Source organism: Anser brachyrhynchus (assembly GCF_964034855.1).
Source record: "Anser brachyrhynchus genome assembly, chromosome: 21".
NCBI classification, from domain to species: domain Eukaryota; kingdom Metazoa; phylum Chordata; class Aves; order Anseriformes; family Anatidae; genus Anser; species Anser brachyrhynchus.
This window is the reverse complement of record NC_137714.1, coordinates 6,329,201-6,355,355: the sequence shown is the minus strand read 5'-3', so window position 1 is coordinate 6,355,355 and position 26,155 is coordinate 6,329,201. Positions and strand designations below refer to the sequence as shown.

General features: G+C 42.6%; 2 protein-coding genes across 5 annotated transcripts; both read left to right on the top strand.

Moving 5' to 3' along the window:
* The first annotated feature begins 42 nt into the window (after positions 1-42).
* Positions 43-10,701, top strand: TNFRSF4 (TNF receptor superfamily member 4). Of its 4 annotated transcripts, XM_080563907.1 has the most exons (8): positions 43-2,856; positions 3,185-3,268; positions 5,717-5,839; positions 6,187-6,288; positions 6,695-6,761; positions 7,289-7,518; positions 7,682-7,807; positions 8,624-10,701. In XM_080563907.1, the coding sequence occupies exons 3-8, from the start codon at positions 5,725-5,727 to the stop codon at positions 8,692-8,694; spliced, it is 711 nt and encodes a 236-aa protein (XP_080420033.1). In that variant the 5' UTR covers positions 43-2,856; positions 3,185-3,268; positions 5,717-5,724; the 3' UTR covers positions 8,695-10,701. The 4 variants fall into 4 exon arrangements, with proteins under 4 accessions (XP_080420033.1, XP_080420031.1, XP_080420030.1 ...); XM_080563905.1 differs by having other exon boundaries at positions 43-3,268; positions 8,627-10,701; XM_080563904.1 differs by having other exon boundaries at positions 43-3,268.
* A 7,581-nt stretch (positions 10,702-18,282) lies between these two features.
* Positions 18,283-24,764, top strand: TNFRSF18 (TNF receptor superfamily member 18). Its single transcript, XM_080563920.1, has 6 exons — positions 18,283-18,583; positions 20,186-20,317; positions 20,633-20,720; positions 21,223-21,308; positions 22,250-22,378; positions 22,575-24,764. Exons 1-6 carry the CDS (start codon positions 18,409-18,411, stop codon positions 22,724-22,726), a joined length of 762 nt encoding a protein of 253 aa, XP_080420046.1. The 5' UTR covers positions 18,283-18,408; the 3' UTR covers positions 22,727-24,764.
* Positions 24,765-26,155: the final 1,391 nt, after the last annotated feature.

The window sequence follows — 26,155 nt, the reverse complement described above, 5'->3', positions numbered from 1 at the left end:
CCGATAAGTGCTGTTCTCTTACCTACCTCCAGTAACTGTTACAGGTATTCAAGTTAGGAGAAAAAGGATGATAGCCATATTCCTGAGATTCCTAATTCAGCTGTGATAATATAGCTAATCTTCCAGTTTTTTTCTTAAGGCATCTCAACCCAGCTGTGCGTTGTTGGGAATATAACGCAAGTTCTCCTTCCGTCACTGAACGTTTTTTAAGAGCTGTGGGGAAGAACTTATTTTAAATACTACAGAGAAACTCGTCCGCATCTACTTTAAAAAGAAAGCTGGTGACAGGATTTGTAACTGCACTGTGAATGTGGGAGAACTTGAGATTGCTTAGGTATTAAAAAAGGAAAAATAAAAGATCTCACAATGAGACAATGGGGGAGGTTTCTGTGTAGACTTCAGATGCTGCACGGAACAGTGGGGTTCACCTAGGTGTATGATTCCTACTTAACTACAGTTTATTGTTGAAACTGGTATAGTTACTTGTTTCTGTGCAGATTTTCTTTCAAAAAATTCTTTATTGATGCTGAATGGTAAGGCTGGGGGAAATACAGGCTTCGCTTTTTGAGTTGCTTCTGTTAGAGCAACGTGCAGTCAGCATTTGAGAAGCTTTTTAATCAGTCTATTTTTGGGTAGTCTCTGAAAGCATCATGCAACGCAAAGGTCATATCCACTGTCTAAACAGAAAACTTATTTTTCTCTAGTTCTATCTTTACTGTAAAAACCCCTCTTTATGAGGGGTTGCCTGAAAAGTCCAAGATAGATGTTATATTTGATTAAATTTATTCTCTTAATATAATGTAAATATAAGTATGGCTGTCTTTCTGTTTCAGTATTCACTTTTTTTGTTGTTAAATGGCTTGTATCAGTCTTTTTATATGCACACAAATAATTTTCTTTGTGCTTTGGAAAAGTTGTTGATTTTAGGTTTCTCAGTGAATGGGAAAAAATGGAACTCTTCAGAGGACAGACATCAAAATATGATTTGAAAGAACTGTAAGAAACGGCTAAATTCAGGTGATAATCTTGTGTTGAAAGGAGTTTGGGCAGACTGATCTGGGAAGTTGGCCACATTAGCCAGTCCCCGCTGTCTTCCACACTTACTTATTCCCCACATGTACCTGATTGCAGAGTCTATGGAAATTCAGAACAAAATCCCCTGTCTAAAAATGTTCAATAAAAGCAGGACAGGGTCTTATTTTTGACGCACAGCATGGCTCAGGCTCACCACTCTGAAACTCTTCCTGCTGCCGCTGAAGCAGCTGCCTCTAGGCTGCTTTCTGGGAACAGTCTGGTGTGCATTGTCCCCACGGCAATGTCAAACAGCATCTGGGAGAGGTTCATTGGCATTGCCAAAAACCCAGCCGAGGAGTGTAGTAAATGCCAGGGTTATGTGGTTATGCCATGTTTTATTTACTTGCATAATATTGGCCACATAAAGGACTCTGGCAAAACCAAGCCTGGTAATGCTTAAGGATGCTATACGTAAAAGTTGAACTGAAAGTTTGTGCGCTGACTGCTTTCATTAATGTGTATTTCATTTGTATTAAAGCATCCTTAAAAAAAACATCCTTAAAAAGAACCTCAGTGTTTCGTCATTGCTGCTCTAGCATTTGGAGAGTTTTCAGTTTAAATGTATGTAGCAAATTTTAAACTATACCTTGCTTCTGAATATCATGAGAGTTTGTTTTCAGTTTCCTACTGAATAATAATTGACTTACTGAACAAGTAAAGTCTGCTGCTGTTTGTGAAAGAATACTTTTTAAAAGTCTGGCTGGATGCTGTTGAGGGAATAACAGAGTCATGAGGCGTAAAGCCACTTAAATATCGAGTGTGATCCTACACTTGGAAGAGATTTGGATATTTCCTGCAAGCGGATTCTGAGCGTGAAGGTGGTGAAGTTTAGCTGGTCTGGTTTACGTGTTCTGTCGGCTCTGCTCCCTTTTGGAAGGAATGGCTTTAAGGTATGACTTCTTTCCCATAGTGATTGTTTTCCAAAATGCTTGGAAAATAGGAGAAGTAGAAAAACAGTTAGTGTTCTGCCTTACTTTTCTATCTTCCCTCCCACTCTTAAACAGTCTCGCAGTAACTGAAGAAAGAAATGAGAAGCAGCAGTCTGGCTAAAACATGCCAGCTGTATTGCTGCGCAGTCCTTCCAGGTACTGCAGGCTAATTGGGCATCCAAGTGTGCTTCTGTTCCAATGAAGTCTTTACGTTTACATGTAAACTGACAGCAGATCCACTTTGGTAAGTCTGGATGTGTTTAATGTGAATAAACCATCTGATTACTGTAGGACGTCTTTTTTTATTTGGGCTTTTACAATAAGGATTGCTGAAATCTCTTGGCATTGGAAGAGTTTTCAGTTTGGATCCTGGGTCAATAACATCAGACTAGTAAAATTCTGGTAGCGAATCTGGATAACTAAACCTATTAATTCTAGCGTGATCACCTTTTGGTCTATTCCACGTGCTTGGGTCAGGTGAGGGTTGGACTGCAGTGCTACTGTGCTGCGCCCCAACCTTGCTGTGTTATTGCTGGTTCGTACAGCAGGAGGGAGTTGCATTCAGGGGGTTTGCTTCCATACAATCAAATAGGCATCAAAAATAGCTGGTTGTTTTTATGCAGCAATAAAAGTCACGGCTTTACTGTCCCAGCGAGACCAAGGGTCGAGAATCCATCGGCACCTCACCTTTTAAGGAGTAAGGCTGTGTGGGCTATGTTTCATTTCACATGTGCCTCAGATCTGTAAGGGTTTTCAGCTGTTACCTCGGCATTGCTTTAATTTTCCTCCCTACGAGAACAAGGACCACCTAGTTCTCCCGACATCCAAACCACGTACGTGACACTGCTGAGAGGTACGTACCAGGCCAGAGGTGCTCTCTTTTAAGGCGAAGTCTTTTCATAACACTATTCAGCATGCTGTCTTTCTATCTCTGAGTATTTCAGTTACGAACTGCAAAAAATAAGCTTGCCAAGGGGTGGGAAGAAGTATGGGGGCGGGGAGCACTTGCTGGGAAATTCCCAGCAACCGACATATGAATTTGTTCTGGTCGCCAGCAGTTTGCTGTCATCTCTTCCAAGAGTTTGCTGCAGTCAGAATTTGGTGGGGAAAGCAGGGCTGCATTATGGTGGCTGTAGCTTTTTCCTTGCGTTATTTTACCATTTTGTTCTTGCTGCTGGCAGTCGTTTTTACCTGTTGCTTGGGGTTGCAGTGCAAAGAACATCAATATCCCTTTGGTGGAAAATGCTGCAAGTACTGTGCTCCTGGTAAGTGATTTTCCCTATATATTTGTTGTAATTGTTTGATATAATATCTATCAGTTAATAACCCAAAAGGGGTGGGAAATAGCTTGATGAAAATATTCAGGTTAGGAAGCATAACATGGAAAAAAAAAAAGCATTTGATGAGCACTTGTCATCACTCTAGACTGACAGATTATTTCTGTAACATACTAAATTTAGGGATTCTCTTCTTTGAGACATTTCTTTTGTGTGGTCTGAGTTTCCTACTGTGTCAGCCTCATACACTTTCATTGTGGGAGCGTTATCTGAGAAAAGAGGCTATCATTTATGTTACTTTTTACCTATTAAAAAGACATTCAACCCAGAAATCTTGTGTAATAACAGAAAAATTCAAGTAATTGCTATAGATATTTTGTAAGCTTTTATTAGCAAGGCTTACACTACTTAAGACAAGGTGTTTTTTAAGGAAAAAGATAAAACTAATTAAAAGTGAGTTACAGATATTAGGCACACAACTTTTGTTGGTCTGTGAAGAAATTCCACATTTATTTATTTTTGCCCAGTGAAGGGAAGTAAGAGTCTGATTCACAGATCTAGATTAGCAAAGCATGACTTGACAAGATCTGTTTCTCCTTTTTATAAAAAAAGAGTATAAATTTTAGATTTTGGATGTCTTTTGGATGTCTGGATGTCTTTTCCGCATCCAAATATCATTGAAAACGATGCTGAGAAGCAAAAATGCAAACTAGCAAACCTCAAACACTGTAATAGTTGGGTTTCATTAAAGTAATGGTTGTGATGCAGTGTAACCACAATTAACAGGTAATTTTGCTGTTCAAGGGGCAATCAATATTGACTGTAGTAAAAGTGTACATTCACACCCCTGGAAGGTGTTCAGATCACATCTGTAAGTGCAGTTTCAACTTCAGATCTTGCATGAGGCTTTATGTGCTTCTTCCACAGTAGTTGCTTTCTCTTTTTATAATTCTCTACTACATAAAATTGATGCTGTGTGAACGGATGCAGAAGAAATTGAATGTAGTATTATCTTCAAAGATGCTGATGGGGATAAATCCCCATTCAACCTGAAATCTAAGACTTGAGGCAGTTGCACTATTCTCAAAACTGTTAAAATCTGAACGTTTCTCAATTCAGGTTAAGGAAATGCATGCTTGTATGCAGACACAGATAATCCTTTATATTTAAATTTTGTTGCTTCTTATTCTGAAAGAGCTCTTACCAGTTTTTTTGCTTTGTTAGCTAATCTGCTGATCACGGGGAAATTCCTACATTTCTTCCTCATCATGTAGGTGGTGAAAATGGAGAAATGAATTATATATACTGTGGTTGCTCAGAATCTCCTGTTCTTTGCCACTGACAACACTCAATAAAATACAGAGGAAAATCAGAGTGAGCAAGAGGCTTGGTGCTCATTGTTCACCTATGAAATGGAAAGAGCAGGACCAAAATGAAAGAATTATAGGAGAATAAGGACTAATTAAGGATAATATTTAGCTTCAGCTGTAAAACCCTAGTCATTAAAGCTGTTACTGCAGCCTGTGCTGTGTGGAGAGAAGCCAGTGAGATTGAAGGAACGTGTCTGACTCCTTTTCAGAGTCTGGTTGTTAACTTGCTGTTTCAATTTGGACAAGTAGTTTTGCTCACAGATCCTGGTGCATAAATCAGTTCTTCCATGAGTGTGCTGTGTGTCATATGGGTTAGTATCTGGATGCAAACGTTCAGAGCTGGGGCTCTAAATGCAATGTGTGATGCATGTATGCTGTTGGGAGTAGTAGGAAATGCCCGCCTTACATCTTGTTCTGTCTAGCTGTAAATAAAATGGAGCTGGTAGCGTTCGCTGATGGATGGTAATGCAGATGTAAATCAAAGCACAAAGCCATTCATTCATGCCTAATGGGCTTTCAGGATGCCAACAGAAAGATACATACAAACGTATGTTCTCGAATGCTTCACTATTGAATTGCCTTGAAACCTAAACAGTCTGTCATCATATTATCTGTTCCGGATTACTTTGACTTGAACTGCATGATATATCTAATAAGGGAAGGCAAGATCTGTCGCAAAGCCACTGTATTACATAGATAACAGACCTACTACCATGATAAAAACTGCTTTTTTTTTCCTCATTGACATTGGCTGCAAACCCTGATAGCTAAACCATGTGAAGTAGCAGTCTGGAGAAGTGATGCATGGAACGTGCTGGGATACTAGGAATGCATCAGGGACCTTGACTCTTAGCAAGTCAGCAGGCCTTTATAGCCTGCTTAATTTACAGGGATGCTATGGGACAAATTTCTTAGGGATTCTGGCATATCTAAAGCTGCTGAATGTTTCAGTCAGAGTTGTAAGTGGAACTGTGATTTTCTGGGCACTTCTTGTTCTAGTGTGTAAAAATGAAGAGGATTTCCTTCTGATAACAGTCAATTGCTCTTCCTGTGTGGCCTTTTTTAGGTGAAAGAATGAGAGGTCGCTGTACAGCAACAACAGACACAGTCTGCGCCCCTTGTCAAAACGAATACTTCAGTACTGAGTACAACCACGACTTCTGCAAGAGCTGTACAATCTGCAAAACGAGTAAGTCGGTTGTACAGCTGTCAGTCCTCAATAGGAAGCTGAGAGGGAACAGTCTTTGTGTGCTTTCCTTAAAGGCTGATCTCATGCAGCCTGTCTCCTGAGAAAACCGAGCCCAAAGACTTTCTGGGTTATCGTTTCAATAGCTGGTATCTCCTGGTTGATACTAACGATAGAGCCTTCAAAGGGAAGCGGGCTTATGCTGCCTGAAAATTCGTTTTTCAAGAATTACTGCTAAGCTTTGCAGAGTGTTTCTACACACAGTTGATAGGCACTGAGTGATTAATTTGTGCTTTCTAATCTCTTGTTTCTCCCTTGTCTAATCTCTTGTCTCCCTTTATTGTCCCTAGCAAAGGGGAGCGTGGAAGTGAAGAAGTGTGAGAAGACTTCTGACAGAGTTTGCAGGTGTATAGCCGGTTACATGCCAGATGGCAGATATCCCTTGGGGAGTGGTAAGTTAGGGACACTATTTTTCCAACCTCTTGCTTCTGGTTCAGATGAGACAGTTGCCATTTCTAGTACAAAAGCTGTTGCCATTTATCTCAATGGTATCTCCAAGCAAGTGTTTATAGCAGTTGTGCAAACTGCTACTGCATAACTTGAGCTGTCAGAAATCTCAATGCTCTCCTCATTAATATGCATAATTAGCCTGTAGAGAAGACAGGAAACCTTGCTAGCTGCAGACTAAAATGAACCACTGGGCATGCCATGCTACTTCTGACTCAACATAGCCTATGGTTTCTGTAGGCTGCGTGCATTTTGTTGGGTCTGTTTTAGAAGCTGTTAGCATAACTACTGCTGAGCTACTACTATACAGTTACATTGCTAACTGAACTCAAATTCTGCCTTTTTTTTCAGTATGCTTACCATGTCCTGAAGGGTTTTATTCCACAGGGGGAAATGGAAACTGTCGACCTTGGACCAAGTATGTATCACTGAGCCCAACACATTCAGAGCAATGTTTTGGGTTTACCTTTGTAGCCACTGATGCCCAAGTTATGATGTGTAGAATAAACAAGCAGTAAATGCAGTGAAACCACATTGCTGATTACTCCCAAGACACCAGCACAGTTTCTGTGCACTGATTTGAGGCATCTGTCTCCTTTCTGTCCTTTCTATCTTCACCTATGGCAACAGCAGTATTCTCAGCTTTTTTTATATTTAAAAATCTGGAGATGTCTGTAGCAAAAAGTTCCCTTGCCAAACGCACCTGTGCTTCAAGGCTACTATATGCACAGATGCTAACAAAAATAGAACTTCAGTTTTTCTGGTAATAACTTGGATTAGTTTAATTGTTCCTTATGTTTCTGTAGAACCTAGGAAAGGTGAAGCCTGAGTTTGTATTGATAGAACGTGGATCACAGTGTTCACTCTATTGTTCCATGGAGGTGGCTAATAAAGTCGTTACTGCAACTATGTGAAGAACTACACTAATTTATTTTACATCTGTAGCTGCAGCAGTGTTGGGAAAACAACTCTTCGAGCAGGAACAAAAACAGATGATGCTGTTTGCAGCAGCCATGTGACACAGCCAACTCCTCAGAGTGCAACACCTGCTTTGGATCTTTCTACTGCCAACCACAGGAATAACACATCGCCTACAGTGCTCTCACCTTCCAAATCCAGTGTGATCCCTTCTGTTATTTGCTCGGATGCGAACAGCCCCACAGAGACTAACTGGGGTAAGGAGACAGAATGACCAGTCTAGTCTCTCTATTTGAGAGCTAGTTGTTCATTTTCACTTGAAACTGATCTCATCACAAATGAAATGAGTCTTTCTCATGGAAATTCCAGCTAGAATCATAAATCTTTTGTTAGTATATTCTTTTTATATTTTTTTACCAGGATCTCTATCACTTATCCTTATTTGTCTGATATTACTTATGGTGTCTGGAATGTCCATCTTCCTGTTGATTATCCAAGCAGCCAAAAAAACGACCAAGAGGAGGCCTTATAGGAGCAACCATCAGAGTGAGTATCTTGTTAGGCAGAAAAATATATAGGAAAGAGGATAATCAGGGACGAATAGTTGCACTTTGATTGTTTCCATCATAATGAAATCTACCTGGCATTAACCACAGATGACATTGTGCTACTCAGCCAATGTTCACTCCTCTTCTTAGTCCTGGTGCACTGGAGGTCATAGTATCTCAAGGTTGCAGTGTTATAGAGCAGAGATTCCTCTGCCTGTTGCTGTGTGGAAGGATTGAGTTTCTAGAATGTGCTGCTGGAAACGACGTGAAATTATTCCTGTACAGCTCTTGATGTGAATCATTAGAACAGTGTATCATTAACTAATGGACTTGATTTGTAGTCTTCTTTTTCTCTCATTTTTATCTCCTATCTTCTTTTCCCCTTAATCCCTCAAAAAAAAAAAAGCAATGAATTTGTGCATGGAATTCTATTCAGTACAGAGAGGATCCAGAAGCAAGAATCTTTAAGAGTATAGTGTACACTTTTTTGCCCACAAAGAAGTGAATTGTCTTGAAGTGTCTCCTGCAAACACAGGAAAGGTTTGACTGAGAAGAACCAAGCTTTCTGTTTGGAATTTAGTGGTAGCTTGGCTCTTGATTCAGCCCACAGCTGCCTCATGTTCCATTCATGGAGCAGTGGTATAGTTTATTTTCGGTGTTCCTTGTGCTTGGTCTTTCCTAGCACTGGCTGTGGAAAGTCAAGCAGCAACCAAAAGTCACTCATAGGTGCCTAGTTGTCCGTGAACCTAAGAAAATCCCTGAGTTTCCTTTGCCTTTTGCTCTGTACGTTATTTTTTGTGCGTGTGTCTTTCAGAAGAAAGGAGCTTTCGAATTCCTGTCCAGGAAGAACAAATCGACTCCAATTCCAGTCTCATCAAAAACTGACTTGACGTTGCGTTACTGTTTCCTGCATTTCTGAGCCGATCAATCGTAACAACTAACGTGACACAACTTTCAGCGGCTATCTGTGTGGATGTATGTAGTTGTTTAATTGCACTTCCAGTCCTTTGGGACTCCTTGAGTCGTCCCTTTGGCATTAGGACCCATGGGAGTAGCTGCTCTCAAATCATGACTCTTCCTATTAGGCAGATCCTGTGCACAGCATCCCTGGTACTGGGCCTGAGTTGATACAGTCCTCTGTGCGTTTCTAGCCACTTGTCTTTGGGCTGCAGAAAGTGTTTGCTCAATGATTAGCTCTTACAGCTTTGTAAACTGACATACAGGGAAAATTAAAAGACCTGCTTTATAATTAGGTTTATATCTTGCCCTACAATTTTGAGGTGCTGAGCAGGGTGCGTCTCTTCTCTCAGTGGAGCCATTTCGAGGGTTTCAGTTGGGCTCCCAAAGGAGCTCTCTTCATTTTAGGTGGAGAATCTCCATGGATGGACCTAGCCAGCTTCCTTTGTGCTTCCATTTTGTTTTTCCTTTTTTTTCCTTAGTCAAAATAAGTGGCATATGTCAACTGTGCCTCCAGAGACGGTTGTCACAGCTGCTAATTCTGGTGCTGGCTTTTAAGCAACAGTTAAGAGATGGCTGTTCAGTGCCATTTCTTTCGGGCAGACCCATTGAGAAAATGTCACGTTAACATTGAGCAGCATCCCCACAGGCCAACAAATGGAATTATTCACCGTCATTGAGTAGCTCCAGATCTCCAAGTGTTTGGAAATCTCTGAGATCTTCATTGGTGTGGAAAGTAGAATCCATGTACTCACTGCCAGAAGGCAAAGGGAATTGTAATTTCTGATTAGAACATTATTAGTGAAAACTAATTCAGAGCGGGGGAAAATAGAGTACAACCTGTCTGCATTATAGACTTTAGTAGTTGCTGTATAAAACTAATGTTTTATCTATAAGCTTTGTGCATACAACATGCTCTGTGCTGCTTCTTGGTGGATGTTCTCTTGTGCTGAATATCCTGGTGTGTCTATCCCCAGCAAGGCTGCTTCAGTCAAGCTTGAAGAGTAAAATAGCTTAGTTTGAACCACTTCTGTGGGAGTTGATTGCTTGCTTTGAAGTAACGCAGTGGACAGAGAAACCCACAAGCAAGTTTGTTTCCAGGTGGTCTGGATTTGGGCAAAACCTTTTTATGTCCTAAGTTTAGTAGCATGTACATGGACACTTAAGAGTTTTTCTGCTGATGAATGCTAACTTTGTGGTGATAACTCCCTAGATGTTGCCTCTTGATAAGAGGCAAGCTGAACTTTTAACACAGTGTTGACCATATGGGCCTTCAAGAGTTGTATTTTTGCAAAGATATGTGAAGATCATGAAACAGTGGATACGTGCCTAAACTATGCTCTGACTGTTCGTATGGATGCTCACTTCTGCATACTGTCAGTGGAACCTGCCTCAGAACTGAAGAAGTTTTCTTCATGTGGTCTGTTCACAGTTAAAATACACCTGGTTGTTTGCATGCTGTTTGAAATTAATTTTACTTCTGTAATGTTTTTTTCGTGAGTTAATCGATGTGTCTTTTTAAAGAACCTTGAAATTTTAGATAACAAATTCAAAGCCTAATGTCTGAGAGACAAGTAAGTGTTATTTTCAGTAACTTTTGATGTAATTTAAATATCTCGGTGTAAAAGTTTGAGAAGGGAATTTGAAAGTTATATCAGAAGTGTTTTCACTTCAAATACTCCTTAGTAGATAACTCATTATATATTTTATATACACTGTACCAAAGCATATGGCAAAATATGCAGCACGGAAATGTATTCAAGAATACAACTGGTTGTCTAGAAACATGTTTTTAAACATGTTTCATTATATGTTATACATATGGTGGACTTAGTGGCTTCCTATTTTGAAGTGCATATACAATGTATATAAATATTTGTATTATATATGAGGTATAGTACTGACTTTTTCAAATAAATTGTAGTAGTGGCTAGATGTGCATGTTTGATGTGTATGATTGGGGAGTACAAAGAAGCCAATGGTATTACTCCAGCGTGGGAGCTTAAGATGAGCATTAACTTTTCAGAAGGTTCCTGTATTGGAGCATTTGACTCTTAAAAATATTTCAGTTGTCAGGGGCCCTCTGAAGACTTCTAGTTCTTTTGTTAAAGTCACGTGGGGGCCTTTCAGACTACTCTGTTCATCCTGACCTGGTGTGACATCTTGTCATTTTACAAGCATGGTGGAGGGTGTTCTGTTAATTGCTAATTAAACTTATTTATACTCAGCCGTTGCACCATCATAGCCACTGACTGCAGTGGGTGTAGCCTGAGCCCATGGACCATGACCTGTCCTGAGACTGCCAATGAGAGGAATTCCCTAATTGTGCTAATTGTGACAAAGAAGAGGTGTGGGAGCTTGTTCTCTGCTGTCTGGGCTGAAGTATATCAAAATTTTTGAATAGCTTAGATTTGGCCACAGTGACCTAGCTGCAAGAGTAGAGATACCTGCTTTGATCGAAGTGTAATTCTCACAAAAAGCTGGATCACCAAATGGGCAAACCTATGGCTTAGCAGGCTTTAAGTTGACACGCTGTCTGGGTGAGCTGAGCGAGCGGTGCAGTATCGTGCTTTGTGAATTGTGCCCGGTAGCAGTTCCGACCTGAGCTGCTGGGAGGTTCGAGACGATAAGGCTCAGCCCTTTCAACAAAAGTTATGAATGTAGAGGTCTTTGAAAGCGTGTTGTGGTCTAGATGCTGTCATCTTGCTGTGAATTGGGCGGTGGAGTACAATGGATGAATCTGGGAAATGGATTCCAGAGAGCATGCGGCCAGTTCTCAGAAACAATGCTTATCAGGTTTGTAGCCTGCCCTTCCGAGGCAATACTGCTCATACCACGTTTCCACATAACTGAGCACAGCGCAGATAAGCGATGAGCTATCTGAGGCTGTGGGGGTAATGATGGCAACGCAGCCCACAGGAACAAATGAGGTGCTGATGGAGGTGCTGCTGTGGCAGCAGAGAGACGCTGTGGTGTGGGCTCACCAGCTGCTTCCACGAATCTTTCTTGTTTTCTGCCCTCCAGCTGAGCTGCACAGGAAGATGCTTGAGTGCTCTGTGTTGTTGTGCCCTCCTACAGCCTTCTGTCCGGGAGATTTCCTGGAAAACGGGGGCTGGGCTGTTCCCTCTGGCAGAAGAACAGAATGGTGGTGGCCCTGGAAGCGCACAGCCAAGCGAGGGCAGCTGAGCACGAGTTGAATTTGCTTATCAACGTGGGAAAGTGGAGAGAATCCAGCGGGCCTTGTGGCTTTGTGGCTTGTGTGCATCAGCAAGTCTGTGCTGCTGGCTTTTGTAGTGACATGTGACTGTGAGCCTGTCCGTGCTGCTGTAGGACTTCTGTATCCAACCCCTGTGCCGACGACCTATAATCCTTTTTGCAGTTATACCACGGTAATGTTTAATGCTTATGTTTATGATATGATTTTTTTGAGTATTTGGGTGTTGGTAGAGTGGTTTGATAAACTGATGTAGCTACTTTGCTCTAAATAAAGGGATAACGTTTAAAATTTATGCTCAGTCTTGTTGCTTTCCTGTCAAAAACCTGCTTGGGTTTTTCATTCCAGAATGAAAACCATGGAACAAACAAGCTCTAAAACCCCCAGTTAAAAATAGGCAGAACCTCTTGAACACCTTGGTGCTGCTTTCAGCCTACATTTGTCTTCCTACGTGCTAGAAATGAAACTTTCCCTTCTCAAAGATACGGGCTGTGTCACAGAGTAAGTTCCTGTTTTTCAGCCATTCAGATTTCCCCCTTTTCAGGCACTCGAGTGACACGGGCGGAGTTGTGCTGCTTCATCTAAGCTGATGAAGATAAGGCTATACCAGATTTTTTTTCTGGTGTAACACAATTAAGTGCCTTTTTTTAACTTAAAAAAGCCATAAGCCTCTCTTTCTGATTGCAAAGATACCAATTTCTTTTATTATGCAAACAACTGTAAGCTCTGGTTTTAGCGTGAACTATAGTGGCAGAGTAGTTGGTGAAGTTTTATGATTTGTAAGATAAATGCGTCTTAGACACCACAGAGCCCTGGCTCAGGAATTCATTTAAGCACATGTAAGACTTTCTGCATCAATATTGTCACTAAAATTTGACCTCTTCGTTGTTTTAAGAACCATCTATAAAAAAGGCTATAATTTTGTACTTGAGAATAAAGCCAATTTTTCCATGAATAATTTAACTTTTTAACTGCACTAGCCATGACTTACAGGGTGTGGGATCAGCATGTTATATTATTTGTTTGGAATTGCTTCGCTCCACAGATGGAGATTGTTATGGGACTGCTGCAAAAAACCTTTTGAAAAACAAATTTCTCCTTTGTCTTTTTTTTTCCCCCTCCTAAAATACCTGACAAGTGCCTACTATTATGGCTACTGCAGCTCCTATGTCATGCATTTTCTCTTCCTCACCACCTTCTCCTCTGACCTGGAAGTACACCAGAATGACTCAGGTTTGCCATGAGAAACTTCAGAAAGGTCACATCTGCTGATAACACAGTGGCAAGCTGAAGAGGAAACGCACAGCTTAATAACGTCAGTGACTTGAGTTTCTAGCCTCTGTCTGGTTTCATAAAGTTTCCCTTTATGAAATGTCAATGTTTTTACTACCCAGCCTGTGCTCCTGCGTTTTTGGGGAGTTGCCACTGCTGGTGGCCAGGCAGTGTAAGTAACACACAGAGGTGCTGTGTGTGTGCTGCAGGCTACTTAGAGCTACTTAGAGCTGCTCAAAGGAAGGATCCAGTCTTTGTAAAGCCCCTGTTTTTTTTTTTTCAGGGTGAGAAGAATTTATCTTGCCTAGAGAACCCACACGTGGCACTATGTGAACCGCTTCTGCTTTTGCTACATTGCTTGACTCCTGCAACCCCAGCTTTATCTGGTGCAGGTTTGCAGGGCAGTAATTCTCCCCATGGGCCAAAAGAGGGCAGACCTTAAACAGGCACAGCAAATACCCCAGGCTCTTCAAGCCCCCATGGTAGCCAGTCCCATTCACTCCAAAATCCCAAAGAGTGAAAGGAACACGTAACAATTTTGTCTTCTAGTTTCCAGCTGCAACCAGATCACTGCTCTGTCAGTTGTCAAAGGGTATCCTGCTGGAGATCTGCTGTCCCTGTATCCATCGTGGTACCAGGCTCGTGTGCTCGCTGCTGCCCTGGCTGCTCCTCCAAGCTTCCCGCAGCCCACCAGAGCTGCTGCTCTGCTGCAGGTACAAGAAGTCACATCACCTCATGTGAGCTACTCTTCCTACCGCTGTCATGCCCCAGCAAAGGGATCTATAATACAGACTGACGTTTGCTTTCCAACAATATAGACAAATTCTGTACAATGGTATGAAGCCTTTAGTCAGCAATGGAGTTTTCTACAGCGGGAGAGAAAGAGCTTATGAGGTACAGCTTACAAGGCAATTTCTACCTTGGTCTAACATATAGTCATTCAGAAATTACATAGACTTCATATGAATAACCTCTTACTTGTAGAAGTGCATGGCTTGCTGCTTTAATCACCCATTATAAGAAATCAGCAAAATCTCAATGTCAGGAAACAAAAAACTCTCCCTGACTTACCATTGACAGCACCAAGTCCAAGCAGTGTCTGTAAAGCCACAGGCCTTGCAAGAATTAATTACGTTTGAGAAGCGGTTACACTATTGTCATTTGTTGTTGTTGTTCTTCCCAAAAGGTAATTTGAACAGTCAGCAAACCAGTGCCTCCAATGACCTCAAACAAAATGAAAACTGTAAAATGAGTCACCTGGCAGCGTGTGTAACACTCATCTCGTGGCGAGATATTAAGGTGGGTGAAACTAGAACTTACAGCCAGCTATGAAATTAATCTTGGAAATGAGTGCCCTGGAGAGGTGCAAATTGCCAAACTGTGTGCTTCAGCAGGTGGAAGAATCCCCTGGTTCTTCCTTCAAATCTCATCCCTGAGCACCCCTCCTAGTGTTGTGCATGCAGGTCATGGTAGCACAGAGGAGGGAGAAGGGGCTGGGGGATCTGTAATAGCTTTTCTTCTGTTCCACCACTGTGTTCACCTGTGTTCACCTATGCCCTGAACCGATAGCTAGGTATTGCCATGTTCCTTGGGAGACTGGAGCGTGAGATGAGTCACTGCACTTGGGGTCTATGATAACATTTGTTTCTGTGTCTCTCTCCTTTGCTGAAGGGAGGAAAGGAAACCCATCTTCCCTGGGTCTCCTGCTGCATTGAGGCCTCACTCTCAGAAGCGAGGTTCATTTCTTGGAGGCAGTCACACAAGATTAAGACCCCTTCCTCCAAGACTGAGAAACTAGAGCCTGACATTACAGAGACCATTCGGTCCAAACTCCGCAGACTTGTACTGGATGCTCCTGGATTTGGATGCTCCTTTGTACTGACAGCTGCAGACTCTGGACCAAGAGGCCTTTCTGAACATCTCAGCCCCTAGCTTCATCTCTTTGCCTGTTCTAGACTGTGCCATGTCCTTCTGTTGCATGCAAAGGAGAAAGTATGGTATAAGTGCTCAGCCAACCCTGAAAATTGCATTACTTCTTATGGCCTATTAACCCTTGGGATTATAATTTTGAACACAGGTCAAGTGGATTGACAGAACCTCTGCTCGTGTAGGAAGTCGAAAAATGTAAGGATTACTGTTTTCTGAAGTGTTTAGTTTTAGTCAAACTTTGTTATAGTTAATTTTGTAGCTCCTGCTTAATACAGCCACCAAACTGGTGAAGAGGAGATGAGAAAACTGCTGCTTATTGCTGGGTGAAATGGGCATTTGTTCTACCAGTAGGTGCAGAGCCTGCTGAGAACCCGGCCGGGTCAGGCAGCAGGATGGGACCCGGGCCCTGGCGGTAATGTCATGCAAAACACACAGGGCTGAGCAAGAAAGGGTTGGCAGATGAAATGTCACTACCTCAGAGACAGGTAAGATTAGCTTTAGAAAATCCCCAGAGATTTTGCAGCCAGATAGTTGTGTTGCCTCTGAAAGGTCACTGCTGACTCAAGTGGTTTAGTCTTGGCATGTGCTATTGTCTGTTATCTGACCGTCATGTCCTATCATCTGGCGGTGTCTGCACATGACTGTAGCGCTTCGACAAGAACAAAAACATGTAGAGACCAGTTCAGAAAGCACCAACATTCCCAAACATAGAGGGAAACGAGTGATCTGTTCCCAAACATAGGGGGAAAATCGGTTCCTAGTCTGACAAACACTTCCCAGCAGGTGAGACCAGCAGTATTTTTGAGACTTGGACAAGGCCTTGCAGAGCCAAGGCAAGTTCTGGGCCGAATGGGGAAGGTGTACCCCTTCCTGTCCCACTTTTTACACCTCGTAAGGGGATTTAGAAGGTGCTGGTGCTGAGTTTCCACACTGCACCAACCTCCCTGTGCTGGGGAAGGGGCATAGGGTAGGAGAAGGTGTGAGGCTGAGTTTGGTAGCAAGCCGTTTACGAGGGCAGCAGAAGTGCTTGCTATCGAGGCCTGTATGGGTGCTCTGTCCCCATTTTGGCTGCAGCCACAGCAGGGCTTAGTGTCCCCTAGGTATTCCTTGCCCTGTTGTGCAAGGAGGAGCATTTTCAATGGTATTGCAGTCAAAAAACCCTGGGATGAACATAAATGTTGCCGTTTTGAAACACATTCTCTTTATTCTCAACCTCTTCTTACAAGAGGATAATAAAAAATCTCCTCAGAGTTGGTCAGGGCCTGCGCGCAGTTCAGACGTGGTCATCACGGATCGGTCTGCAGAGCATATTGCTGCAGGGTTTGGTGCTTTTGCCTAACACCCTGCCTTCATCATCAGACTCAGCAGGGTCTTAAAATCCTCCTACAACCCTCTCGCTCTTCAGGGGGCTGCTGATTGCACCGCGCTTTCTGTAGAAGGGAAGCACTCCGTAGCCTTTCCTGTGGAGCCCAGGCCTTGTGGTTTTGCTGTTTTCAAGAGCTGGTGATCGGAACCCTGTGGTGGGGCTCCGGGCCCAAAAAGGGTGGCCAGTGGCTTCCAGCCCTCGGTGGCCAGCCGGGAAGCAGCAGTAGCCCTCCGCTTGTCTCTGGGTTTCCTCCATGCTGTGACAACTGTGAGGAGCAGCGTGTGACGGAAGGGAAGGGGATCTCCTGTGTGGTAGGTGTACAAAGAAGGAGGCTTGTGTTTTCAGAAACTTAGCTGCTGGCCTTCTAGGGGCATTTTGTGGGGAAAACAAACCACAGAGACTTGTGCCTTTAGCCTGCTTGCAGCTAGCTTGGATGCAAGCTTTTCGCAGCAAGGTTTCACCTAGCACATTTAGCAGTACAAGAGGTTTTGCAGCATATGTTTTTAAAACTAGAAGGGTCTGTTGTGTACCAAATTTATCCAATTGCTTCCAGCTCCTGATAGGAACACAGGTAAATAGTTGCCTGACCAAGGACTAAGTGAGGGGTGTGATAACTGACCTTCTCTTTGAGATCTGTGGATGAATCTTCAGGAGGAAGGAATAGAACACAGCAAAGTCTGGGATCTGTCTGCAAAATTTGTTTAGGCTTCATAGGCTGCGTATTAAACTAAGGAAATAACGCAGCAAGCGTCAAATGCCAAGGCATGGCATTTTCCACATGCACTCATCTCTCTTCACAGGTCTGACTCTCCCTTGCCTTGACCTATGTGTCATCACATGCAGTGTGGAAAAGAATCCGTTAAGAGCTGCTTCTGTGTCTGAATTCATCTGCTCAGATGAGAATTAGGTTGGATTTTAAACGTTATCTTCGCCGTGCACACATAAAAGTAACCACAAGCTGCACGGATAGAAGCAAACACTAGGGTACAGTTGAAATGCAAGAGGGCAAAGAAAAACAGAATAAAAATAATAAAAAAAGCTTATGGTTAGCTGCTAAACAAAGCAGTGGTTGAAGTGTGTGTCTGTGTTTGCATAGGAAAAGACTGTGGAATTGAAATCCAGCAGCAGGTCATGATTACAGGCGGCATGGCTGTGCCTGTGTGTAATTTTGGTGTAATTTTGCTGAGGAGCTGTCTTTTGCTACCTGTATCCCAGGGAACTGGGGGCAGAGGAGCTTCACGGGTCCCTAGAGGGGTCCCTAGAGGGCCTTGTGGGGCTGGTCTCGGTTTTGGTACCAGGGCTGACCTTGCAGCAGCATTATTTTTGTTGGTTTCATGGTATCTATATCGAGTTATATCAGCTCTGGAAAATAATTCAGGAGTCTGCTGCTCCAGATTGTGAGGAAGTTGAAATCAGTGAACAGAATCAGAAAATCTGTGCGGGTGAATGGAGTTACAATACACTGCATATCATCTGATAGTTAAGTCCTTGAGGGTTTCTAAAGGAGCTGTAAGTCAGAATGAAATAGTCTGAGAGAACTGCAGTTCGCACCCAGATTTAATAATTTGCATTAATTGTCCATTGTATATCAACTTGTAAAATCCATTGATGCTACATCTTGCTCCTAAACAGCTGCTCTCTTAATGGAGCCACTGGTGCATCATTGCTTAGCCCTGTAAGCATCTAATGGTGTAAAATAAAAAATTTTCCCCGCCCCTAAAGGGACAGGAACAGGAAGAGCACAGCCGCAACTACAAAAAGCCTGCTGCCTTCCCCCAGTGTCAGGGGAAGGAGGACTTCTGCAGGGCAAGCCCTGATACCAGCCCACCTTAGCACGCTTTGGGGTTGCATAGCTTGAGACATGCCTGAACAGAAAAGTGAATTTGGGCCCCTCAAGACTCAGATTTGCTTGCTGCTGGTGCTGTGCCTGTGCCAATGGACAGAGCAAACTCTGGCAACACCATGCCAGGGGAGCGAGATGAGAGTGGTCAGTAAGGGCGTAAAGAAATGCTGCCCTAAATGCGTCTCAAGCACAGGTAAGGGAATGATGTGTCCTTTGTCTTTCTGCTTTTCGTTAGTGATTTATGTCAGCCAGGGTATTGCAGTGTGGGGAGCAGGTGCATGTGTAAATGTATCTTGAGTAGCTGTGTATGCAAAACAAAACCACAAGGGCTTCCCTCCTGTCTGCCTGAATTCAAGATGTGCCTTCGTGTCAGGGTGGACTCCTGTTTCAGGTTGGTTATATGTCTATGCTTGTTCTGTAGCGAGAAAGGGAGAGTTAGTTTTCTGGGGGTTGGCCTTGCTCACTTGGGAAAAAATGTTCACTTAACTCCTGAGCCCTTGCTCCCTTCAGACAGGGTCTCAGGGCATTGTCTGTCTCGTTCAGACCTTGGAGGGAATGCAGGGCGTGATGCTCTCTGTTGCCTTTTGTGGTTTTGAGAGTGGGAAGATCCCATTTCATTCCCTCCATCCCTCTGACGTACGCTTGTCCAAGAAATAAATGCCCAGAAAAAGTCTCAGATGATTTTTAGTTTCCACAGCCTCGTCTAACCTGTATTCTTGCCTGACCTTAGGGTGGTGATGCGATGGTACTGAATTCTCACTTGTCTGTGACTTTGAGTCAAACGAAGACGCTGGAGGTGGAGGAGGCTGGCTGCAGGGGTGACGGGGTGACATCCCTGTGCCTGCTAGGCTGAAAGACAGAACTGGTGACTCTGATGGCCTCTTCCATGGTCCCAGCAACAATCACAGTGTTCTCATCTAGTGCTGTCCAAAACAGCAGCCAGAGCTCAATAGCAGGGACCATTCAGCTGTTTGCATGTCCTACAGTGAAGAATGCACCTTTCGGTTCTGTCTGTCCTAAAACAGGGTCCCATGGCCTCCATGTGGTACAGCGGAGGGTTTGTGTGCAGGAGGCACCGTATCCATTTCACCATGATGAGTAGGACGGTGGTGGTGAGCTGGTGGTGACCATGGAGAAGTGAAACGAGGCAGTGCCTGTAGGGTGAGGGAGGGATCCCCACTGCTCTATGGGCTGCCTCTGTTCAGCAGCTGGAGGATTGCTTGATCCACGTTTTATGTTCCAGTCTCTATGAGAAAGGCTAAAATGGACTGGAAGGCAGCTCCCTCTCATTTAGCACTTGCCAGAAGTACTGTGGAGACCCCACAGCATTCCCCTTCCCACTGAGATCAGGTCAGTCAGCACGAGGTAGAAGAGTCGTTGCTTGGTGAGATCAACTCCAGACTCATCTACTAGTAATACACAGAGAGAAGCATCCCAAAGCTATTTTTTTTTTGCTGCCCTTGTTATGTTTTGAAGACCAATAAGAGGAGACCAGCAATGCAGCAATGAGCAGAGGAAGATGTGGGCAGCATCCTGGTGGCCCTGTACATTCCATCATCAATCGCAGGAAATAATCTTTGCTTGATCTTTGCCACTAACTGTGGGTTTTTAAGCATTTCTCTCTCTATTCTTTTTCCTTTAAGGTCACAAAACTTCCTAGTTGAATAGCATTTTTCCTCTAACTGGTAAAAGAACTGCTTGATAGTGATGGGATCAGTCTGCCAGTAGGACTGATGGTGAAACCCATTTCTGGCCTCAGCTGCAAAGGCCTAACTTCTTTCTTTCTTCTTGACAGGCAACAAGCCATGTGCAGAAATTGAGGACACGGACTGCAGATGTCCTCAGGGATACAGCTGTGCTAATCGGGTCTGCGACTCCTGTCAAAAACTGCCTGAATGTGCAGAAGGCGAGGAGGTGGTTAAGTATGGTAAATAAACAAAACAGGCTCTAAAAGGCAGAAGTCAATATAAGGAGCTTGCTGACGGTTCTGTTCACTTACTATAATCCCCTCTTGGGAAGGCTTGCAATGCAAGGGAGGAAAATGGCATTTATACCACGGCCTCAGCAGGTAACACCCATAGGTTTGCAAAAATGCAGAACTGGCAAGAGCTGCTTACGTATTTCTCCAGGGGGGTGATTCATACTACAGAAAGAGTGTAGAGGAAACACATCATCCTCTAATAACCCCCATCTTCTAGTAAAGGCACTGACCACTGTTAATTCCTGTTCTCTTCTCTTATAGGCATTATTGACTACTCATTTAAATGTAAACCATGTGAGATAGGAACCTATTCGAATGTTAAGAATAGCTGGTGCCAAAACTGGACTGAGTACGTATTTATTGATACTTTTCTTCTTTGGTAATATGCATGATACATTTATCAAATGATAAATATTTAAACTGGAAAATTGAATCAAAGGCAAGGTCACCAATGGGATTAGATTATTAGAATGATTAGTTTTTTAGATTCAGCAAGAGACATTTCTCTCTTCTCTGGCTTTTTAAGTAGTCTGTCTGAAAGCAAAACTTAAAACAAACTGTGATGTATTCATCCTGCTTTCAAGTCCAGCACAAACTGATGCAAAATTATACCAAATGTGGACATCACTTGTAACAAAGACTCAAAAAATGTGCACGTTAATAATTGTAATCGAGTGTTATTTTCTTGGGGAACAGCCCTAATTTTACCTGCACTGCTATAAAACGGAACAAAGGAAACAAGCTGCGGAAAGACTGGAGGGAGGGAAGAAAGGGAGATGAGAAAAAAAGCTGGGGAGGAATGAAGGAAAAGGCCAGGACAATTCTAAACATGACTCTCTTTCTTCTTTTAGTTGTGAAAGTTCTGGGTTTCTAACAATGAAGCGAGGCAACAGGACACACAATGTTGTGTGTGGCTTCCCTGTTAATTTGGAGCAAGGTACCTTCTCACGATGCTTTGTTTCCTTGGGCCTCTACCTGATCTCTGCACGTCTTTAGTTGTGGATTTGCTGCAATGTTACCATCCAGAGCTTGCTATCAGTCAAGATGGCTTTGAAAATGGCTGTTGTGTTTCGTGCAATATTAATACAGGTAGAATTTTTTACCCAGGCAGAGAGTCCAACACTGTCAGCAATAAAGAGAGGAGCCCAGCAAATGTCCTTGAACAAAGCACACAGTTTGCAAACCATCCGTTTTCCATTGAACTTGCTGTTTTGCTAGATTTTCTCAGGAAGACAATAGCTTGGTAGGTCACCCTCTTCCTTTACAAGTATTCATTTAGTCCACGACACCCACAGCTGAAACCGCGTGTCTCTTCATGGATCTAATTGCACAGGAATGATTGAGTATCAAAGAGAGCAGGTTGCACTGCTCCTGCCTCTGCCTCCCCTTTGCCCCTATGGGGCAGTGGCACCTTTCAGATCTGGGCCCTTCGTTGAGAGAAATTGGTAGTTGTGCTGAGACAAACTGCAAAAAGGTGCTGCTTTTAGCCTCCATGAAGCTGACACAAATGCGAAAATTTGGCTTGCTGTAGTGCTTTTCAAGAAAGCACTGAAGCCAAATCCATCAAAAGAGCAAAGCAGAGTAGACAGATCAAATGATAGCGCTGCTTTTTGCATGAATGCCTCTTTACCCACAGATGGCGATACTGGCACTCTTGACCGGGAGCACCTCAGTTTTATTGCAAATAATCTGCACTGGTTTTATGCCAGGCTTATCCATTGCCACAGAAAGAGGAAATCAACCTTAAGATTTCCTTGGAAGCACTGCCTTTCCTTTGCCAATTGTATATGATGATTTCTTTATATATTTATTATTATATTTATTATAATATGATTTCTTAATCTTTATTCAATGTATTTATTGCATCTCGTGTTACAGATGACTCTATGTATACCACCATCCTGGCCATATTTACTGCAGTGGCTGTATTTGTTCTCATCTTGCTGACCTTCTTCTTGCATTTCTGCATCTGGTCACTGAAGAAAGAAAAATACCACGTGGTTGACAGTAAGTGCACCTTTGTGGGCTTTCCTGGGGCTTTTCAGTGGAGAACAACGTGTCCATTGCTCCAGACTCAGAATGGAGTACGTTAAGTCGAATAAATAGAGTACGAACTGATTTGCTGTATGATTTGGTGGCTCTGTGTAGGGAAAGGTCTTGTGAAGACATGCGTGTGCAGTGCTTTTGCTTATTCTCACTGCAGATGTGGAACATAACTTCTCTAGGCTGCTGCTGGCTCCACAACCACCACACCACCGGGAGGAGACTTACAGCTGCCAATTTCCAGAAGAAGAACATGGCGACAAAACACCAGAAGAAAAGACTGGCTATTTCCACCCTCAGAGTCCGCACTGAAAACAGATAAACTGCAAAGTGCCATGAGAATGAGGAACTGAGCTCAGCTTTCAAAAAAAATAAGAATTAAAAAAAAAGGGAGGGACTGGGTGCATAAAGCATCATTATGTACATAGCAATAAGGAACGGGCTTGGGGGAGTTTTGCTTTGTTTCTTCTCAACAAAACTCGTGTTTAGAAACAAAGGAGCTGCTTAAGTCAGTCTGACATTCAATTCAGCTGCATTGCTTTAGGCGGTTTTCCTGAGTTGTGGGCTGCTTTTTTGTTGTTATTTGGTTGTTTTTCATGCTCTTTTTAATATTGTTTGGGACAAGAGACCCTTCTTGTTATTATTCCACTTTGCATCTTCTGCACATGTCTGTGCGGTGCTCCTCCAGCCTGACTGGTGCCTGGCAGGCCGGTGTCCTGCCATCAGTCCCTCCAGGGCTGCAGGAGGTATGGAAATACCTGTGCCGAGCAGCCAGAACTACTACTCTTCTTTGGGCAGGCTTTGCATTCCTGCCAAGTCGCCCTTTTAGTTGGGCAGCAAAGGGCCTTTACTTTTAATCCATGAACTACTCTGCTCTCCTACCACAACAGCACCTGCTGGCCAGTCTCGGTGCACAGAGGTGCCCAGCTGAGGCTGCTGTGGCCACGTTCTTTGTGTTTGCAGAGACTTTTCTATGCAAGCTCTGTCATCCCTTCCAGAAAAACTGGAAGAAGAAGGGGGTGACATTTATCCATGTTCTCCTCCACAACTCAGCTATCTTTGGTACCTGGAATGCTGAATTAAATACAAGAGATTTCAGAAAGACTCAAGGATCATGCAATCTAGAGAAAGACACGGGACTTAACGCGCTCTTCTCACCTGGTTTATAGAGCAGGAAAAGATGGATGTCTTAATTAATACATCTGGATGTGGAAAACAGAGGGAAGCCAACCACTTGTTCCTGATGCTTTTTCTTCCCACTCCAGAAGAAAAGGAACCAGGTCTTCTGCTGATGTGTACCAGCATAGCTCCAGTGACTTGATCATCAGCTGAAAGATATTCCCCTTAATGAACATTGAACAATGCAGGATTTTTTATTAAGGTTTCCTCAAGTTTCATGGGGCTCTGACATGGTTAGAAGTTGTCCTTTTGCCTCAATTTAAAGGGGGAGTGTTTCAGTTGGTTGGTTTCTGTCAGTTGGCACTGATTTCAGATAAGAATCCAGTCTGTGGCTTCAGCTAATTGAAATGTTTTTCTCATTTTTTATATAATTATATATTTCTCATTTTTTTAATAATATTATATACTTATTGTTGTGTAATTGGATTGCAATTATAGGTACAAAGCCCTGAATGTCTTCTGATTTGGCTTTCTGGAGAAAGCTGCTTGGAGCAGATTCTTATGACTAAACCAACTCTGGGCAAAAATGAGTTTTGAGTCAGCCTTTGTGTAAAAGTGTAAAAATATCCCACACTCCACTCATTCCATCACAGTTCCAGTTTCAATCTTACAGCTTCCCTGTTACTGCATTTTGTACCACTAACATCCCTATAGTTTAGCTTCCCCATCATATAAGATGGAAACACTGATAATTCTCAACCTCAGAAACATGTTGTGAGACGTAATTGGTATTTTCAATGTATTTTTGACTTCTCTCATGCTGTTGCTTTTAATTCTTGTGTTTCTGATAAATTTTCCTGTAGGTATCCCTATGTGAAATTCATTTCAAATGTGTTTTCTTACATTGCTTTGAGAAATATGCAGATTCTTAATGGAGGTGAACTTGGGATTCATCCAGGGAAGGGTGTCAAGCATTGGACTGGATGAAATAGGGTAACTTAGCTTAAAGTATAAGACTGGCTCTGCCTTGTAAGCAGGTACACTGTGGGATTTAATATACTCAGAAACCTAAACACCTGCTGGTAAAGACCGTTCTTACTGCTTCTTCTGTGTTGGCCATGTTTACTCTCTGCTCTATATTGGTCTTTCATTTTTTAATGTAATGTGTTTTTCATTGAGATTTCTGATTGTGACCTTTTGTAAAGGCAAAATAAACTTGACAATTAATTAAGTGCCTGCGTGACATGATTCAGCAAATTGAAAAGAAAACCTTTTAATCTTTAGGTTGTCTCAGCGTTCTTGAGAGCAATTAAGTTTTACTTTTCCTGTCTTAGAGTACTTTGGCTGTTTCAGCAATATACCTCCAAACTTTTCTGTTGTATTTCAGACGGGTGCACTTGCATTTTTTCCCCTTTTTAAGTAAGCGGCTTAACGTTTCCTGGCTGGTGGTAAGCCAGCGTTTCAGCTACGCTCTACCAAAGAAGCAGGAAACCCTGGCTGACACTTTTTTCCATTCCTCACAGCGGCAGAGAAACAGCAACATTTTGGGGGGGGGGAAAAAAATCAAGAGGTTTTGAATCTCTTACTATTTGGGAGATGAAAGATGTGTCTAGTGGAAGTCTGTGCCTCTGGCAACAGGTTGGGCAAATCTTGTGAGGTGTGCAAGACTTTCTGGGCTGTGGGTGTTGAATAGCCAACAATGCTGCCAGTTAATACTGAAACATGATGAACAGAGCCATATTATTCATTGGAAATTTGCAGAGTGGCCTCTCAGGTTTCTATATGCCTACCTTGAAGAACAGCTCTACTTCCTAATTACCTAACCACCTGACTTTAGGGCTGTTTATTGATGGGAAGAGCAACCAATTTCCTGACTTCTTAAAGCTGAGATTCAGAGGGAAAAACCCAACGTGTGAATCATTTAAGCCTTGGAGCGTTTCAGTAAAAGCGCCGTACTTTGCATCAAAGCAAATGAAAGCTATCAGCTCAGACTAGTCAGCTGCCAAGGAAACACTAGGTTTCGGTTTCCATTCAGGCAGAACCATAGCTTTATTTTATCAGGGCACAGTTACAGCATTTCTGCAACATTTGAATTAATTCATGGCTGAATTTTCAGCTCAAATGCCAGAGCTTATAGTTTTTCCTAGTTCCAGTTAGAACTTCAGCTTGATCTCTGTGTATGGGCTGTAGGTTAAAAAGAAGCTACTCCCTCAAATCATTAACATCCAGTGAAATGTCTATAATTTTTTTTTTTCTTGAATCTACAGTTCTTCAGGACTTGTAAATGTTAAAGAAACTTCACCATGTGAAAATAAAAAAAGTTTTAAACTTTGATTACAGAGAAGTTTGATACTTAGAAGTGGCTTGCTACTCATAATCAGATAAAGACCTTCCCACACAGCTTTAGGAAATGCAGGGTAGCAGTTAGGAGAATAAGGTAATACCCCGTTTTGTAGTCATCTGCTTAATCTCAAACTGCTCTGTATTACACATACAGGCTCAAAAATATTTGATTATAAACGATGATCAGAGGTGTTTTGGGCCCCGTTGATTTCTGGGGATTTCTTCATATTTTAGCTGCAAAAAAAAAAAAAAGTGAAAAAGCAACATGATAAAAGAATT